We start from the raw sequence: 20,160 nt of genomic DNA, 5'->3' as shown, positions 1-20,160 counted from the left end.
TTACCATTACTCATATGTCAGAATGTTATAGTGGAGCTTGGTTTTTTAAGTTTTAGACACATTTAATTAACTACAGCACTATGGCGCCACTATAAAATAAAAATAAGAAGTAAATAAAAACTAAATGTGAATTTATTTGACAAATATTTGTATCTGAAACTTTCTTTCTTTGCTTTTTCTTGTTACTTCGTCTGTATACGTGTTCTCCTGATGTGAAGTTCATATTTGTCTTGAATAAAAAAAGGAAAGGAAGTTCAGAGTGAAGCTGCTGGGAGGTATTTCCTGTCATTGTCCCGATGTGGAGCAGCCAATCAGAGCTCACGTCAACATCGCAACCCGGAAGAGGGAAGCTCGAACCAAAAAGAGCGCCTTGGTTGAAAGTGTAGACGTTACCTCAAGGTAAGGCCATACTTTTTAACATACGGTATATATAAACCATGTAAAGACATTTAATGTTATATACAGAAGCGTGTTCCTAACACGAAGCAGCGTCAGTGTAACAAATAACGTTATTGTTTTGTTTTACGTGATACATTGGTTGCTCATAATGCTTCTTCCCAGTTTCAAGCGATAACATACTTTCGTCAAAAAGTGATATCGACGTTGCAAAAAAGGAAACATGTGTTGTATCTTTTTACTTTGCATATGTCAAGCCGTATATTCCTCTTTAAAGATGCAATAACTGCCAACACGTGGTAGTAGAATAACTTTCTAGTATTTGTTTAAGTAGCCTATTTTATTTGTGGGGTGATTTTCCGGAAGTAATGTTATTAAAAAAGGCTACGACAAAAGACAACACAACGCATATAATCCATTTAAAACATGTTGATCTTCTCACCTGAATGTGAAGTCTATTGGCTAGATTTAATTAAACTTTGAAGGGAAAAGCAATTACATTGATCCACAGTTATGCAAAGAATCCCTAATCCAAGCAAGGTTAATTACAAAAACAAAACAACAACAAAAGTTAAAATAGAAAGTGTATAAGATGTCTTAGCAGTGCGAAATAAAAATAACAATCAAAGGAGGATTCATTGAAATCAACCAGAACATGATACTTTATTTATCCTGGGGGGGAATTGGGACATTTTGGGACATTTGCGGGATTTTAAAGTGAAAAAAAGAAACAGTTAATAAAATATGAGATAAAAATAAAATAGGAATACAAATATTCATATTGTAAACATAAGAAGATGTAGCTAAAAGCTGCAATGAATTTTGTTAATATTAACAAAGAAGCTGCAGGAAAATGTCCAATAAGATAACATAAAATAGATACAAAATATGTATATAAACATAAGCAGTTAAAGTAAAAATGTGCAATAAAAAGATAATAAAATGAAATAAAGTTATCCAAGGCAAGGCAAGTTTATTTATATAGCACTTTTCAACACAAGGCAATTCAAAGTACTTTACAAAAATAAAAGACATTAATAGCATAAAACACATTAGAAACATTCAAAAGCAAAGAAAATAAAACATGAATAATAAACACATAAGAAAATAAGTAAAAATGTGTATATATATCAATATATAACACACATCACAATATATACAGTGCTGCATTACTATTAACAAGCTCTTAATGCTGAAATGCACATTTATAAGGATGTGTCTGCTGAGTGTCCTTGTGTCAGTCTATGGGGTCACAGTGAGGACATGATTTCTGGACTCTGGCTACAGCTGCATAGTTAACTGGAGAGACGTGTTGTTGGATGGCTCTGTAGTTTCGCTCGTCCTCCAGTCACAGCGAGGCTCACCATGTGAGTGTCTCCCTGTGGGTCAGGTGCACCCTGGGTAGCATTGATCAGGCCCTCTTGTTTACAGTGTATCCTCCTCAGGGACAGAACAGGGGTAATTGCTGTTAAAGCTCTGCTCTCTGCCCACACCTCGCTCTGCTAATACAGAGGAGATGACACTAATGAGGGGATGGGAGGGGGGGCGGGGGTAGAAGCTTCTACACTGCTGTAAGTCGGCTGGGGGGGGGTTACACCACAGCTGGTTAAAATGAACAGACTCATTTATGTTTCTTTGTTTTATCAAGTCATCCATTTTTTCTATGTTAATGATTCAAGAATTCAAGCATTTCCCAATTTGGGATCAATAAAGTATCTCTCTATCTATTCTCACTTCTACTGTTATGCCATAATTATAATGTATCACAGACAACATTTGTTTACGTGAGTTGTTTTTGTAAAGCAGGGCATACATTGTTTGGCTTAGTCAGCTAGTGTGCAGTGTCACAGCATCAAATAGGAGAAAAGAAAAACAGTTTAAATGTCCAAATGATCATATCTATAAGTTACCTGCTGGTTAGGGTGTGGATTTGAATAAATAACAAAAGGTTTTCATTTTGAACTGTTACTCTCCCCTGTTCTTGTGTCAATATGAAGGGACATGATGTTGGTATTAAAAGCGCTCTACTTTGAGTTTGTTTGGTCCAAATAGTATTGAGGATCATGTTCGAGCGTACTTTGTTTGACTACAGGTATCAGCGGGCAAAGGAAGGGGAACACATTGGCCGTAATGCAGTCTCTAAACCGATTGGCTATCATCTGTAAACTGACTACTTGTGAGAAAATCAATGTGTTTCTGTCTAGGGCAGCACGATTTGGTGAATAATCGAATTGCGATTTTTCTGACAGATATTGCGATTCGATTTGCGATATTTGTTTTTAAGCGACCCAACGGAAGTTTATTGTAAAATGCGGCCATATCTCCGGCTAGGAAGGTCGTATCAACATGCTCCCGTCTCTAGCACCCCTGCAGCCCGAGCTACGAGTGAAAGAGCTAAACTTACATGAAACTTCCGTTGGGTTGCTTTAAAGTCAAGCTTCAGTTTAAGATTCACCCTGTAATAGAAACATGTGATGGAGCATTACTAACCTGACTCAGATGGTTTGTTTCACCAAACCATCTAGGAGAGCTCCATTGGAAGCCATTTGGGAAAGGGCAGGCACTTTCAAAAAGACTTGGCAGGTGATTGGATCAATCTGTCTATCACCTTCTATCATGGGCCACTTCTGATTGGTTAACAATGGCTGGTACATGTGGAGCACAGCACTTCTGATTGGTGTGGATGACTGACACACAAGAAGAAGAAAAAATAAATAAAGTTTAAAAAAATCGCAGGCTTTGCGATTTGATAATCGCATTATTTAAAATTGCGATTTCAATTTAAAATCGATTAATCGTTCAGCCCTGTCTCTGTCTTTACAGTTTCCTCCTCGTCACTACCAGCATGAGTTTCTCCCCTGATCCAGTCGCCCCCCCCGGGGGAACAGATATCCAGGAGCAGAGGGACCGCTGGGAGCGCAAACGCAGCCGAACAGCCAAAGAGTTGGTGCAGACGGAACAACGCTACTGCCAGCAGCTGGAGCTGGTCACCACCGTACGTACTGATCACTCAGAGCCACCTGATCTAAAGTATCAGTGACAGAAACCCAACATCTCCTTTTGCAATGATGATGGGTTTATTTAAGTTTGATTTATAAATGATTAGGTCCTATTCCTTCCTGAGTTTGCCTGACCTCTTCTCTCCTTGGATCCTCTCTTCTTTTTCCTCCTCTGTCCCTCCCTTAGATCTCCTGTCCTCTTCCACATAATATTTCCATTACCTTCTATGTTATAAGATAAACAAATCACATTTATGATGGCTACAAAAAGGTACCTAGTTGAGTTTAGGAAGTCTGAGATCAAATCTCTGTGAAGTAACATCTGCATCAACACTCTTTTGGACATGTTGTTATGGAGGCAGACAAAGCATCATAAAACAAATCTCCTCACTGCAGTCTTACTATTAATCTATGACTCCTTATTTTCTAAAATGTAGAAATATATTAGCATGCTATGACTGCTGTTACATCTGACCAAGGTTTACCTCCTCTAAAAGGCCAGTTTAGCCAAATGACCTCTTATCTCCCTTTTATCCAACTATGTTCTGCCCCTTATCGCGGGCAGGAATGTGTTGGCAGCAGACTAAGCAGGGTTTGAGGATAGGGAGGTTTTTCCTTGCTATTTACATTTAACCAAAGCAACTACCAATAATGACGTAAAAGGACTATTTAATAAATAGTTTTTACATTTGAATATATGTCATTTTTACAGCCCTGAGCACTCTCGCCATGGCAGAAAATTCCAGGCCCTGGAAAAGTTATGGAAAACAATATTTTTCCCAAAGTTTTGGAAAAGTCATGGAAATGTAACCAAAGTTGCATCAAATATAATTTATATTTTTCTAATCGCCGAAATAGTAATACTAGAAGCTAGTAAGCCTATTTGATTTGTTTTGGATAGGCACGACATGTTTCATATGCAGACCTTATTTTCCTGTTCCATGTTAAAATAAACAATTTTCAGTGGTACCGCTGAAAAAGAGTAATATTTTTGGTCACTGAAAAATGAGGTAAAGGTCATGGAAAAGTCATTGAAAATCATTTGTGAAAAAGTGTATGAACCCTGAAATATACAGTAAAGTAAATACAGCGAATAAAGCCAAAAACGAAATTCTTAACATTCTCAGAGGCCACCGCAACATTAAACACGTGAAGTGCACTTTCTGTACAACACATTAACAGAGTAAAGGTGGTGGAAGTGGTCCTCCCTGTGGAGAGAACAGACTTCCCCACCCACCACTGCGACCTCATTTCTACACAATTACTCACCCTCCACCCGTTCACTCCAATTAGGAGTCATTTTAGGCCTAATGCACATTCAATTTGCTAATCCCATTTTCACTTCAAATGACTTGAGACCGGCACAGCTGTCACTGTGTTGTGAGCCTTAATGTACAACAATATCCCTCTGTACTGTGTTTCATATGAGCCATGCAGATGAGTCCTGTGTAATGGTAACATATAATGGATTTAGCTTTAAGGCAAACCAACCTCTAAGTTAGTATGTGTTTTGTTCATCTGTTGGCTTAGTTTGGAGAGTGAGATGTCTGCACCTCATTAAAAAAAAGAATCAAAGGCATATTCACTCAGATAAATAACATAAGTGTATCTCTGCTCTCTTGTTTTTTTCCACAGTTCTTTGTGGAGATCTTGAAGGCCAAAGGAACCCTGAGGCAGGACATTAGAGAAAGCATCTTCAGTTCAATTAAAGCCATTCATTCTGTAAACCAGTAAGTATCTTCTGAATAATTTACACAATATCTGTGGGATATTGGCACGAGGATTAGCCATTCTTTCTTAAGAAACGCCATCTAGATAAGCTCTTAGTTTACCAAAGCATATTCCTTATCTTCGCCATTAGTGGAGTCAATGATATTGTGTTGCAGCGCTGAGATGTTCTCTTTCCCCGGTGGATGCATTAAATGCATATCAGGTATAATCACTCCAGGTGCTATCACAAGTGAAGAGCTTTATTGTTCTTATAGACAGTTCATGGCTTCTCGTTGCCTACCTGATCTGCTTATGAACGTCTCAGAGAGCAAGTAGACAGAACTGAGAGAAGCCCATCTCTTTACATTGAAGTTATTTTTGGAGAAATAATACTGGAAAACACAAAGAGACCTGCCTTTCAATACTGAAGGTTGATTGAAAAGAAAACTTAAATGTAACAATTTCAGTAAAGTACCATCGATCAAACTCTTAGACTGGTCTTAAACACATTTGCCGCTTGTCTACATTCCAATCAATCAATCAATCAATCAATCAATCAATGTTTATTTATTCAGCCCAATATCACAAATGTTACATTTGTCTCAGTGGTCTTCACAGTGTGTACAGAATATCAGTATGACAATACGACACCCTCTGTCCTTTGACCCTCACATCGTACAAGGAAAAACTTCCAGGGAAACCCCACAGTTTAAAGGGGAACATGAGAGAAACCTCAGGGAGAGCAACAGAGGAGGGATCCCCTCTCCCAGGACGGACAGACTTCAAAGCGGTTCATCAGAGAAAAAAGTGCTATTTATATCAAAATATGTATAAAGTCTAATGTTTGAATTGTTAAAATGACCTCACATAATTTACATTGATCTTTCTCTCAAGGTGCAGTAAAAAAGAGATCTCCGAGAACACTTGAAAGACTTGGATATACAAATAAAAGGTTTATGTTTGAAGTTAGTACATGTGTTTGTACTAGGGCACTCGGCTATGTTATATATAAATCAATGAAGTAGAACAATTTGGGGATTTTGAAAGCTGATTGCAAAACTGAATTATTTTCTTTCAATGTGTTACTTTTTAAAAAAATATTTATTATATTTGTTGGATTTTAGTCTTGCCATCTCCCAAAAAAGATTCTGAGGCATTTTACGAATGGATACACACAATTTATTGGAGAAACTCCCTCCAGATGGCACTTTGGGATTTAGCCTTTGCAGACCATTTACATGCACAAAAACACATCACATTACAGGAAGTTGTAAACCCAGTGTTTCCCCTACCATTGTCTTGGCGGGGCACTGCGCCCTGCCAACGGAGCCCCGCGCCCTGCCTGAAATTCAAGGTTTTTAAATTTTTTTTTTTTTTAAAAAAGAAATATATATAGCACCAAATTTCAACTGAAGTAATCTATCTACGGTCACTTTTCACATTGAACATGTGCTCTTTTATTAAATAAACTAAACGCCATGTTATTTATCCAATGTGTGCATGTTTCAGTGTCCACTGCTTTGCGTATTCACATTCTCCCTTCGCACTGTTTCTGAAGGGCGGGGCACCGCTCCCCCCCCCCACACACACACACACATGAATGCACACACTCACAATCAGAGACAAGAGCGGAGGAAAGGAGGAGAACAACAAAGTGTAAAAAAGTCAAACAAATCTGCTTTATTGCCCCGAGCTCTGCTGTCTCCTCGTTTGTGTCCCCCCCCAGGTTCAAATTTGTTTATTATTATTTTTTAACCGCAAGCCGTTATCGTCACGGGAGAAGGACACACGCAGCTTTCCCAGGTGGACGCACGCGAACGCGACAACGAACGTAGCGTGCGCATTCTAAAAATAGCTCACAGATGGTGACCAGGTTCCGCGGTTTTGAACTACAGTATTGAGATGTGAGTTGGTTTATTCAGTAAATTAGCTCAGGATGATTGGATGTTCTGTCTACACCTGTTGATGTGAGGCTAATGCAGGACTTGCTAGCTTGATGCTACCTGCATTTAGCGGCAGTGACTCAACAAATTGCCTCTAAAAATTTATCTTCAGCAATGTATGACAAGCAGACTGCTTGTTTAATGTTAGACTCACACCAATAGCTCAATATGATCATGACACGATTGCTTTCATATCAGAGAGATCAGATGAGGTGGAGCTGCCTCCAGCAATAGAGGATGAGGCAGAGAGAAGAAGCAGCAGCACAGGGTTGCAGCAGGTATGTTATGCTGTAGTCAGGTGATTTAAATGTATCAATGAAAGGAAGAAGTGTAGGCTACATGATAAGAAGGGAATACAGTTTTAATAAAAGTACACTACAGTGTAACACTGTACTTTATTACTTTTTAATGTACAGATACTTTGTTACTATACGATATCAATAACAATAATCCACAGCACCTCTCTCTGCTCCAGAAGATAAAAAAAATTCGGGTGGCCGGAAAAGTTTTTCGAGCAGCACCCTGCCAAGGCAGTAAACCTAGGGGAAACACTGAAACCCCTAAAAGCATAAAAGGGCCCCTTTAATAATCACCCCTATTGGGCTGCTGCTGGTACCAGGCTTCACAATTACGGTCAGTCGGCCTCTAAATTTGAGGAACCCACCGTATTTGCCTTCTATTGTCTGAGAACAGCTTAACTGACAAACATGCAATTCCCTATCAGAAATACACAGTTTAACAAACAGTGGAGCGAGTGGTTGGGATACCTTTGATTGGGAGTTCCATTTCCAGACTAAATAATGAGCGGTGCCGTTCCCTCAGGCTCCCATCCTCTGCAGACTGACAGGCTTTCTTGTTGAGAGTGCTACAATGAAGATTGAAGCATACATTACACAGTCTGATGTATTGGATAAATGGTTCTGCAGTTCCCATACATCTTCATTATGAGCCCCTTATTGAATCAATGGTTGAAACATAATGGCAAGCACCCATTTAAAAAGCGGTCCATGGAGAGACAGTGTGTTAGTGCTAGACTGATTTACCACTGCTCAGTGATTGATTATGGATTTTCCCATATTCTCCCACTTCCTTCACTGTGACATTTAGTATACATTGAATATATTTAGGGTAGAGCCAGGAATAATAACCGTGGTGATAATTAGTTATCAAAGATGGATGGATGTGGGGGACTTCCTCAATCCTCTGTCAAAACATGACACGTCAAGTAAGTACATCTTAATGCAATAAACAGTATCCAAGTAGCATGTTGCTATCGTGTCAGCCAGGAAGCGCACTGTCTCTTTAAAACAAAGGGCTGGGAATCAAACCGTACAACTAGGCAACACAATTCACTGACATGTTATCACAAAATGGGTTAGTGCAGTATTCTAATCACAGTAGGCGTAATATTTGTGTTCATATTATTTTGAAATATTAACCTTGTGGTGCTGCAGAGACATCCCTACCTACAAGATGACAAGATACAAATGAGAATAATGAAAACTGATCTATCCCTCTAATATTTTGGATCATATTGCAATATCAGTCAAAAATAATCGTATTTCTTCCAAATGTTGCAGCCCTGCTACCAACATATATTCTTGTGTGTACCCAAATGTGCCAAAAAAAGTATTGTCTGGTTGGAAACCATTTTTATATTGTTTTAACAGTTTCTTATTTGAATATTTTATTTGTTCCGAATCATTCTTGTTTAACCGCTCGTGTTTCAAATGCCGTTTAACTTCGACCTTTTTTCTATGGCTTGTGTGACAACAAAATGAGTTTGTTTAAACACATAAACCCAGTAATCAAAGCCCTGTTAGATGTCATTTATTTTTATTTTACGTTGGATGGTACAGGAAAGACAAATAAAACATACAGCTACGATGACCTACTCTCTTACAACTTAATTCTGTTGTAAAACAAATCAAAACCCTAAGAAATGTTATCAGAACCAACAGAAAGCTTAACAAGCAGGTCACATTATGTTGGAGCTCACTTTAAACTCCAGCTGAATGGGAAATATATTGCGGATGTGAAGGGAATCGACATCTCCCTGAGAGAAATATATTCACAAGATGATTTCAGCAGCTGGGCACTGATTCCTCAGGTGAGCTGTTGATCCTCAGCAGCAAGAAACCACTGGAATGGCAGAGTGAGAGCGTCAGCCCTGCACAGCCTAATGGTTCTCTGATAGGAACACAAGTGTGTCAGTGTGCGCACAGTGGAGGTGTATTCATCGGATGTTCCTCTCTTTATTTACTTAACTCCATTTGGCGTGCGGTGGGAATCGTAGTAATGAATTCTGCCTTCATTAAGCTTTGTTGAGTTTCATAAGAAAAAAGGAGCTGTGAATATATTGATATGCCACGCCATTCATTCTGCTTCTGACTGTTTATGGAGAGCAATCCAATTATCCCCAGCTACTAACAGGACATACAGGAGTCAGCTACTTGAAATAGCTGTCAGTGGATCCAGTAAGGAGGAAAAACAATCGGCAATAAATGTGAAAAGGGGAGGAGGGGGGGGGGGGGGGGCAATGAAAATAGGGTCGTGTTGAGACGACATAAGAGTGACATGTGTCAATATGTCTCAAGAATCTCATCTTACATTTAAAGCGAAGCAACAAAACGCTTTTATACTGCTTTGTTTCTTCTCAGTGTCACATGGCAACCGTTATTTCATTAAGTAGCCGTTGATGTGACACTGTGTCCTAACAATTAGTATTCCTCTGTTGAAGACATCCCCCAAAACCAAGGCGCCTTGTCCTGAATTGTTTGGTCGAGGTTGCATCCGCCCCAGATGTCGCCACCGCTCGGAATTAATGTGGATTAAAGCGACACGCGCAGAATGCTAATGCTATCTCCATCCTGCTGCTGATGGCCAGACAATTTAATTGCTGCAGAAAAAAAGCATAAAAAATGTAATCCATAATTTCATATTCATCGTAATAGCCTCTGGCAGTGAGAGGGAGAAAAAAAAACGGAAATACAGTTTTTCCCGCCCTTTGCCCTCGTTAGAACTCTCTCGGCTGCTCCTGCATCTCCTGATTATGAACAGAGGCTACCTTGGTGCACAACTTCATTAAAATCTATTTAAATCAACTTCAACGGCAAAGTGCTCCTTCTTTCTGTATGTACGAATGGAAGTCTCTGGGAACATCATTAGAGGGTAGGATTGTGTTTGTGTGTGTGGTACTTCCTCTAAGTTTGGATAACAAGCTCCTTCACAAGTGTCAACACCCCCAACCAATTGCGTCCGTGTTACTGTAATGTGCCTGACAGGCTGAACGACTGCCATGCCTCCGCCTTGATCCAGTTGTTTTGTTCCTGAGTTCAGCGTGGCGTGTTCTCACTACAAAGTGGCCCTGAAGGTAGACCCACCGTCTTGGTCCCAAGTAAATACGACACCCACAGGGAGAGGCCTTCAAATGAAAACCGCGGAGCCTCGCCCGCTAAACCTCCCATTAACGGGGAAGCAATCCTCTGAACTTTGCTCAACCTCCGCACTCTTTCTAAACAAGTGTGTCTTCGCCGAAAAACGACGCCTCAGATATGATCTCGCCTTATTTGAGCTCCCTTTTTCCCACTGATGCGGAGCAGCAGTACATTGTCAGGCAGTAATGTGCACTAACTCAAAGTCCAATGCGGTTTGACTGCAGGCTAAGTGCTCACTGGGGGGCACTTTGAAAATGAACGCGGCAAAGATCTGTGATGCACAAAAATATGCCGCACATATTGAGATACTTACCTCCGCCATGTCATAGGTGTGTTTTCTGATTCAGTAATGAGGGCTGCCTGTTTGCATGCCATGGTCAGCATGTTGTACAAATGTATAACGTTTTTTATTTAATCCTATTGGACTTTGAGGAGTAAAGAAATCTAATGTTTCTGACCAATGCTGGCAACACTTTTGGTAAAATAAACTATAGGACTTGTGGTTCCTTTATGAAGTAGATGCTATGTTTCCAGATGCTTCAATAGCTGGTGTAAACCTTTTATCTCCAGAAGCACTTGACCGATTTATAATATAATCTCAGCTATTTATTTCCCTTATTTTGCAGTCATTCAGCCCTAGTATGATTATTTTGTATTTGATTATGTGTAAACTGTTATTCGGTTTTTTTCAGATCTCTGCTGGTCCATTTGGAGAACAGCTACTTTGGTCGAGGTTTCGAACAATTCTGTCCCCACCTTTCCCAATACAACACGTATGCGGACAACATCTACAAAGCCAGAAAAGCGCTCACGGTAGGAACACAGTAAACACACTTCAGAGTGTCACACTGCTCTCCCACACATTACATTAGATTCGATGTATCTCTGTTGGCATACTGACCAATGATTCTTAGTTAATATTTCAAATTCACAGCGTTCACTTGATTCTTTGTTGCTGACAATCAACTCCATAGCTGATGCAATGGCAACACTTTCATGTATAGCATTGCTGAACTAGTTTGCAATCCACTTTCCAAATAAATTGGTTATATGGTTCTATTATGAACTCTAAATAGTTTTACTAGAAATTGCATGCTGGAACTATTTCTTGGTGAACAACTTATGGGTGTAGTAACTTTAGTCTTTATGGACTTTACTTTAGAAGTAATGGGCGGATGCATTTGTTGTTTGTCGAGAAATCGTTTCCGCATGTAACGCCTGCTGAATTCATTGTCAGTGAGCTTACAAGGTGTCAGTAGGTGTACTTTTAAACTCCATACAAAGTTTCCCGGGCTTCCAGTTCTTATGCAAGCACGTCCTGACTCGATCTACATACTTGTCACAAGACACGATTGATTGATGTCACACATCTTAATCTCCGAAGAAAACAAACGAGCATATTTCCCAAACTGTTGTAATATTCCTTTAAACTTTACCCCAGCACATTTACAACTTTCTGCTTTGTTTGTGGATTAGCCATGCCGACGTCTTGCTAGCTTCGCATCAAAGCTGAAAAGATAATATTGTCTTAATTATGAGACGAGATGTGTCAGCGGAACGTTGACTAATTGCATCGATTACGTACCAAGCCCTGTAAGTTTGCATTGATCCTTCTGCAGATCGACATCCATTGTAATTGACTGAACAGGGAAGCGTGTTGTAGTGACAGGTGTGCTCGTTTACTCAGGTGACCAATGAGCAAGCTTCTAGTAGAAACCACTCAGTGTCTTAAGAAAATTAATCTATGACCCACATCAGTCTGATCATGTTAGGCCTGTAATAAAATAATGGGCTAAAGAAATCTAATGTGATTGATGCTGTGTGTGTCTAATGCAGTGCTGTAACATTTGTTTTTATAGTCAAAGTTGGAAACCTTCAACACTAAATTCAAACAGATTTACACCCTGACTTCCCTCTGTCACTACTACACCTCCTCAACCTAATAAGGGATTCCTCTCACATTGTCCACATCACTCTAGCTACACACCACCTGTCTGCATACCACAGATGGCATCTAAAGTCAAGTGGCATACACTGATGTTTCCCGAGTTATGAATTAGCTATCCTCTGGTCTATTTAAATTCAGCAGCCATGTTTATTTTGATGATTTACGGGGATGACAAGATAAGGCTTTTGTCGTGCAAATGTTGACATACACTCGTGCTGACATGATGTATAAATGCATATTTAATAATGCCCACAGCCTCCCTTCCCCTTCCCCTTCACCTCCTCATTCCTCAGCTGGAAATCTAGAATATTGAGTGACAACGAGACGATTGTGGGGTCTTGTCAGGGAGAGAACGCATCCACAAAGTGACATGAGATTCAGGGGTCGTCACTGGTTGTGACATGTGACATTACTCGTCAGCAAGCTGCATGCAGATGCTGTGAGCCAAAAACATGCAGAAAGTACAGATGAGATTCTGTGTTTTTGATTAAATGCTAGGCACAGTCTCATAAAAAAGGTGTAGTTACATGAAGTGCAATCTTACAAATGTTATTTTAAAGGTCCCCTATTATGCAGTTTTTCATCAATATATTATAGGTCTCAGATATATACAAACATGTCTGTGAAGTGTTTTGTTCGAAATGCCAAACAGATCATGCATTGGTTTTGGTATTTGGTTAAAAAGAACACAATGGTGCTGGTGATTGGCTAATGGTTACATAAGCCAAAAAAATCGTTATGACATCATAAAGTGGCCAAAATCTGATCAGCTCATTTCAGACAGGTTTTTATATAAATGGATCAGGACAAAAAGAGAGAGAATCTTTTTTCCTGAAACTTTCAGAATCTCTTAACACAGAGGGGACACATGTTGATGTAGAAAAGACTTGAAAAAGTAGATTTTGCATAATAAGTGACCTTTGAGAGCCTTTGTTTAGATGTGATTTATCTTGGATAGGAATGGTTGTTTTATTGATATGTGCTAATCAGAAATCCAAAAATATGGAACAGCTCAAGAAATCCCTAGAAAATGTCACTACTTTGTACCTATCGGAGAATAACTTCACAACTTTTTTTTGTTTTAGATCCAGCTGAAGAAAAACAAGGCCTTCAGACGCTTTAAGAAACTGCAGGAAGCCCGAGAAGAGTTCAGAAACCAAACACTGGAGGAGTTGCTTCAACTTCCGGTTCTGAGGATTGATCAGTAAGATTTTTGGTTTTTTCTTTGAATTAGACGACCCGAATGAAGTAGTCCAATGGAGGCGTTTCAGGCAGAGTGTGTGGGAGAGAAATTTGAACTTTGGGATTTTAGCCTTTGCAGACCATTTACATGCACTAAAACCTATACAACACATGGGAAAGGGAAAACCTCAAAAATCATAACAGGGCCCCTTTAAAGATTCATGTTATCAACCACTTCAACATGACTGATGTTGCCACACACACGCACACGCACACGCACACACGTCAGTATAAGAAATAAGTATAATAATAAAGCTTTATTTATATAGCACTTTTCAGACGACACACTCAAAGTGCTTTACAAAATGACACATCACAAGTTAAAAACAACCAACAAGAAATTCCCCTCAGATTATTTGTTAAGAACTTTACAGGTAGCAAAATATAAAAAGTTATCAGGCTAATAGACATAAGGAGGTAAAATGTAGGATAATAAAAATAAAATAATTAATGGTTTCTCTCTGACAGATAAGACACAAGACAACTGAGTCGATGCAACAATATATAACATATAATATAAAACCCCATAAAACAAAGTGTGGGCGAATTCTATCCTAGCCTCCTATGTTATGATACATGAATATAACATCATATTCATCAGTGTTCCCATGGTGTAATGTCTTTTAAATCAACAACTTGATGATCTATATATATATATAATAGCTAAAGGGAAATGTTTACTGCACGTTTTCAATTATCTCAGCTGAAGTGATATAAAATATCTCTTTGTTTTACTTAAACACTATTTAAGTGTTTGCGGAGGAGTTATCGTGTTGTTGTTCCACCGTGGAGGAGATGGCTCACAGATTCCATGCTTGACTTCTGCTACATGTTTTCCTATCACTAGTCACCCGCCGCACCGCACAATCTATAGTCTTTGTGACAGACGCAATTATTATTATTTGATGTAGCAGCCATTTAAGTACTCCAACTGTTCACAAACTGTCAAAAATCTCTTTTGTTAAGCATAAGTTTCTGTTGGCTGTAATTTCATGCGGTCTTGATTTCGCTTGTTAATTAGTGGAACGGGGAGAAATGGGCTGAAACGTGCGTACCAATGCAGCGGATATCTGACAATGGATTGTCAAGCTGTTTGTTTTTATCTTAATTAGGCTCTTCTCGTGTTCACATCTCTACAGATGTACAGTTGAGCACTCTAAATGTTACATCCATCCATCTTGCAAGAGGGAAGTTTTTCCTGAGATCCCCCTTCACTTTAACAACTGGACACTTAGCTATGTATTTAATTTACGTTTACTTTCTCCCCGACAATCAATCACCGTCCATTCCTTTTCTCACTGCTCCCACGCTTCTGGGAGAATGAGGGACTATGGAATGCTTGATTCCAGTCCTTATAAAATGTTATAGGGATGAACCAATTAGGGCTGCGCAATTAATTGTATTTTAATCGCATTTACGATTATGGCTTACAACAATTACGAAAACAAGTAATCGAATTATTATTATTATTATTTTTTTTTTTTTTTTGGAATTATACTTAAAGTTCAGGGTATTAAACAGTTTTCAAAGTAAATGGATAATCGTTTTTGATAATTGTGATATCAATTATTGACCCAAATAATCAAGATTATGATTTTTGCCATAATCGAGCAGCCCTAGAACCAATCAAACCTTTATCCCATGTTACAAAACAAATAGTGTCGCCAATATGGAGAACTAACCCAATACCAGTCCTCTGTTTTTCTTTAAACCATTATCAGAAGGAATTTTATGTAATTGTACACTTCAGTTGTGTTGTCAAATCATTGGTCAACTAAAACTGCTGGCTGGTATTTTAACTTTATCAACTCCACTGTTCCTTTTTGGGTAATTTGATCAGACCACTGTTAGTTGTGAAGGGCTGCAACTGGAAACAGAGCAACATTAGGCAATTAATGTGTCTCTGTAACAGTGATAGGATCAGAGATGCCAGGATTAGACTTCCTGTTCGCTACAATGTGCTGATCCTGGAAGCACATGTGATAAAAATGTGTTTTTACTGGAGCCTTGGTGCACATAAATTTTAGACACAGTGATGTGTGTCCTGATGAATGAAACTCTCCATGCTGATGATATACAAATGATTTGCCATCAGCGTGATGGCCACTATGCCACATTTAAATCAGTCGAGTATTCTGAGACATTTCTGAGACATTTTGTCCAATACTGACAGAGTTTATGCAATGAAACACAGTTTTAGCCCCCTCTATACTACACACAAATGAAGAAGAAAAAGATGACCCTTTATTAATCCCCAAGGCAAAATTAATCTCCATTGGGGATAAGTAAGTCAAATATTTTGAATTAAAATCGATTTTAAAATATAGAACAGTACAATTTGAAAGAAACAATAAAGGAACTATATTGTCAACCATATTATATTTCAAAGGAAAATAACCAAAGATTACCTATGTATCAGTATTTCCCTTAGCTGGTATATACAGGACTCATAATGTCCCTTTAACATGCCGTAGCAGCTTTAAAATCAGCTGTGGTCTAGAGAGAATCATCAGTAAGGTAACAAACGTACAGCAACACAATATTCATATTAAAAGCAATAAGGAACTTTATACTTGCAAGCATGACGTCCCCTCCAACGGAGGACGTCCTGTTCTGAGTAAAACAGGCTCTATTTATAAGAGAGACATCAAAGCAAATTTACATTACAACATCATTCTGGGAGGCCAGCGGATACCCCTTCTGGCACTGTATGCAAAACCATCACACCCTACAAGACAGTGGGATATACAGATACCCCTCAGACACAGTGTGCAAAACCTCACCCCCTAAACACGTCTGTTGACCACACATACATTTAAGGTTCACTCCCAGAGAGATTACCTAATCAGAGAAACTAAGGTTAGCAATGTTGAACACATTTGGATTGCACAATTTCCTTAACAAACAAAAATCACCCGTAGCCCAATTTGAAGAGTACTTAAATTTGTACGGTGTCGGCCCCATCGCGATAATATCGTAATATTGTTATCCTATGTATTTTTGTCATGATTATCAAATTTGTTGACGGCCCTACGTCTGCTATATACAAGTCTTAATGCCTTTGAAAATATCTTTCAATATTTTCTCTACCAGTGTGGGAGGCCTGTTTGCTTGTTACCAATAGGGGAAATGACAGTACTCTCCAATGAGTATGCTGACCACTGTTGTATTTGACTCTGACACATAATCACTCGGCCTCATTCTCTCCTGCTCTTCTCTCCCTCCGCCTTTTCCTCCCTGCACTACCCATCATCATCATTGATTTGTCTGTCGTTCTCGGTGAAACTCAGGAGACTCGAGGGAAGTGTCTAATTGTCGGATGATTTTAAGTGGCAAGGCTAGATAATCATCTGCGTCTGGCGCCTCACCTTGCTCCGGCTCCGTGGACGGGAATAGCAGGAAATTGTTGTCACTTATCGCCATTCAAGGATGATGGATGGCGAGCAGGAGCCCAGAGTGTGGATACTTATGTTGCTGCTGGGGGAGGAATAAAATCATTGCCTTTTATTAAGTGGCATTCACTAGAGCCGGCTGGAGCAGTGATCGGCCTCCTCCCCGCTGAGATCACAATTATGACAGCGATGGGGTCTCGAGTTGATTGTTGCGGTGAATAGCAGCTCTTAACGCCTGTGTTGGCCGTGTTGTGTCGATAATAGAGATTCAGCTCTCATAAAGATGGCAGCACTTGGAGGCCTTGGGATGTATTTGCTCTAAGCTGAGCACCATTTAGTATAACAAGGGAACGGCCCAATGGTCGTCTCACTGTAGAGAGTGAGCAGGCTCTATGTAAAGGTCTCGGGGTCATTGTCATACTTGCTGAGCGTTGTGGAGCTGCGCTAGCCATGCTTGATTTTGTCTTTCAATTGTCAAGATGGGATTTAAAATTGACTACTTTATGTGCTCGGGTAGTTCCATCCCCTCCAAACAGCTGAACACAATGAGGTTCTCCTACACAAGGTCAGAGCATTGATTAATTTCTTTTGAAAGAACTCTGAATATAGCATGGAGTTTTTTTTCTTGAGTAGTTCCTCTCAATGGTTCATCTTCAGGTTGTGTTTCCTTTTCAATAATTGCGTTACTTTGTCTGTTAATTCGCCCAGTAGTTCATTGCCAAGTTTGAAGTGAGGCTTGCAAAGAAGCTGTGTCTCAATTATGGTGTGACACATTGTTCTGTTGTGAATCATCCATTGATTTAAATCACCCTGAATGTAGAAACAGTATTTCATAGCTCAAGATAAGGTTTAATATTGGGATTATCAGGGTTTTGTCTAAACCGGGTAACAGGAGCGCTGCGCCCTCATACCAAAACGCCGATTATCTAGGCAAAAATGTTAAAGTGATGCCAGAAAACAATATTTATGTTCGTCAAAGACTGTATAATTACTCCAAAAATGTGATTTCTGAAGTACCGTAATTTTCGGACTATAAGCCGCGCCTTTTTTCCCATTTTTCGACGCTGCGGCTTATATAACGGTGCGGCTAATCTATTGATTTTTACAGCTAACGGCCACTAGGGGACCTCCTAAATCTATGGATTTTACAGGTTACAGTCCACCACCTTTAACTCTATGGGCTCTATGGCCGGTCCGCGGACCCCCACCTTTAAGCGGCGGGCTCCAGCAGGAAAAGCTGGAGGCCGGAAAAGAGTGAGAGACAGGTAGCGCGCAAAAGTAAAAGTGGAACCGAGAGTGGTACGAGAGACAGAACAAGAGCAAGACAGACAGACATTACGAGAGCGAGACAGTTTGTCCCCGTACCACTGGTTGAAAACCACTGCTGTCGATCACTGCCGGTACGTGCGCTGGGAGCGCACCGTTTAAGTTTGAAAGTTGAAAATTTTGTGAGTCTGAAACGCTATGTGATACAGTACAGTTTACACAGCACAGTACATGTTCTGTAGCTACTATTGCACTAAATGCTAACACTTGAATACGTTATGCAAATATGCAACTTGTTTGTTGAAATGTTAATAAATGGGAGCTTCCTCAAACAGCCATCTCTTTCCCGACAATCCCCTCTGTGCACGAACCCTTACATATGGTAATTAAACATTAAAACACCTGCAGCTTATAGTCCAGTGCGGCTTATATATGTACACATCATTCAATTTAGCTGCTGCGGCTTATATTCAGGTGCGGCTTATAGTCCGAAAATTACGGTAGATAGTTTCTTCCTTTTTTCTGTAGAGGAAGTGAAGAAACGGTTACTCTGGATTTATTTGTTGTTTGAGGTGCAATATATGACTCAGCCGCTTCAAGACCTGAAGAAACTATAATTTTCTGCTGCGCTCTATGCATTTTCTTCACCGGGAAGTGGGCGGGGCCGTCAGTCCGGAGGTGACATTAGCGTCCTCATACTATATTTTTCTAGAAAAACCCCTGGGTTTGACATGCTCTATCACAATCAGTCTGGTACAGTATTTGTTTTTTGTCCGAATATTGAACTACCTAGAACAAATTTAAATATAAACGTTGGCTCTTATAAAGTTATGATGACAAGCGGAGAACAGATCAACTTAATAGGCATCAGTCTCACTCACCAACTTTGTTCCATGCTACTTTCCCTAATCAAAGAAAAAAAAACTAAAAATAAAAGCATGTCAAATTGTTCCAGTGTTTGAAAGTTGAAATGCAATTAATTCATTGAATAATTGCTTTGTCTGCCAACTCTGTTTTAAGTTAAAACATGTCAAATATACCAGTTTGTGTTGGTACCTTTTAATTACCTGTCATGTGAAAGCAGCATACTTACACAAAATACACTTAAAGTAGATTACATACGAAGTAGATACTGTGTTCAAAGATGCTTCCTTTGTCTTATTCACAGAGTCCATAGAGCACTATTGAAAGACTGATTTCAAAAGGATGACACTGAGTCATAGGTTTGAGCCTTTTAAAAAAAAAAACCGCTGTACATTTCCCAACAGAGAATATCACTCAGCCCACTTACCAAAAACCAGATTTTAGTCAAGACTGTGTTTGTGAAAAGTAGTCCTGCGTTGGTTCAGTGTAAGAAAAGGGTGGGAGGCATATTTTGGAAGGGACATTTAGCTGAAAAGCGACTAATGATAAAGTGAAGAAAAACAAGTCTGATGCCTCGACTGACAGGATTCTTTACTGATGATAGTAATCATCAAAGTTCATGAGGCAGCCCTAATTATTTCCCGGCTTGTATTAACTTAAAACTGCCCGACTCTAATTTTCTCACCGATTTAGCTTGACTTATGCAGCAGCAATGGGTAATAAAAGCTCTTGTCCTTCTGAAGTTCGACTGAAAAGTGTTTCCTAATGTCTACTTCCTTTTCTCTTTGAGTAAATTCCGTACAGTGAAAGATAGGACGCTCTCAACAATCACTTCATATTACATTTTAATTGCTCAATTTTGGACAGTGGAGTATCTCTAGTCTCCTGCATTTACCACGGATGTGCATTCCTTTCCTTTTAAGCTATTAAAGTTGAGTAATTACCCACAAGCCCATGCCGCCA

The 20,160-nt window shown here is 39.4% G+C and overlaps 1 protein-coding gene across 2 annotated transcripts in view; it reads left to right on the top strand.

Annotated features, from left to right (window-relative positions):
• Window positions 1-271: 271 nt before the first annotated feature.
• The window catches only part of arhgef39 (Rho guanine nucleotide exchange factor (GEF) 39), a 46,580-nt gene continuing 26,691 nt past the window's right edge, over window positions 272-20,160 (top strand). For both annotated transcript variants that reach the window (XM_079656376.1, XM_079656375.1), the window contains exons 1-5: window positions 272-399; window positions 3,220-3,391; window positions 5,031-5,125; window positions 11,178-11,298; window positions 13,519-13,637. In XM_079656376.1, coding sequence (XP_079512502.1) covers window positions 3,242-3,391; window positions 5,031-5,125; window positions 11,178-11,298; window positions 13,519-13,637 — 485 coding nt within the window. In that variant the 5' untranslated portion in view covers window positions 272-399; window positions 3,220-3,241. The remainder of the gene's footprint in view (window positions 400-3,219; window positions 3,392-5,030; window positions 5,126-11,177; window positions 11,299-13,518; window positions 13,638-20,160) is intronic.

The sequence above is a fragment of the Notothenia rossii genome, assembly GCF_949606895.1.
Source record: "Notothenia rossii genome assembly, chromosome: 10".
In the NCBI taxonomy this organism is placed as follows: Eukaryota; Metazoa; Chordata; class Actinopteri; order Perciformes; family Nototheniidae; genus Notothenia; species Notothenia rossii.
The sequence above is the reverse complement of the archived record's forward strand: the minus strand, read 5'-3'. Positions and strand labels throughout refer to the sequence as shown.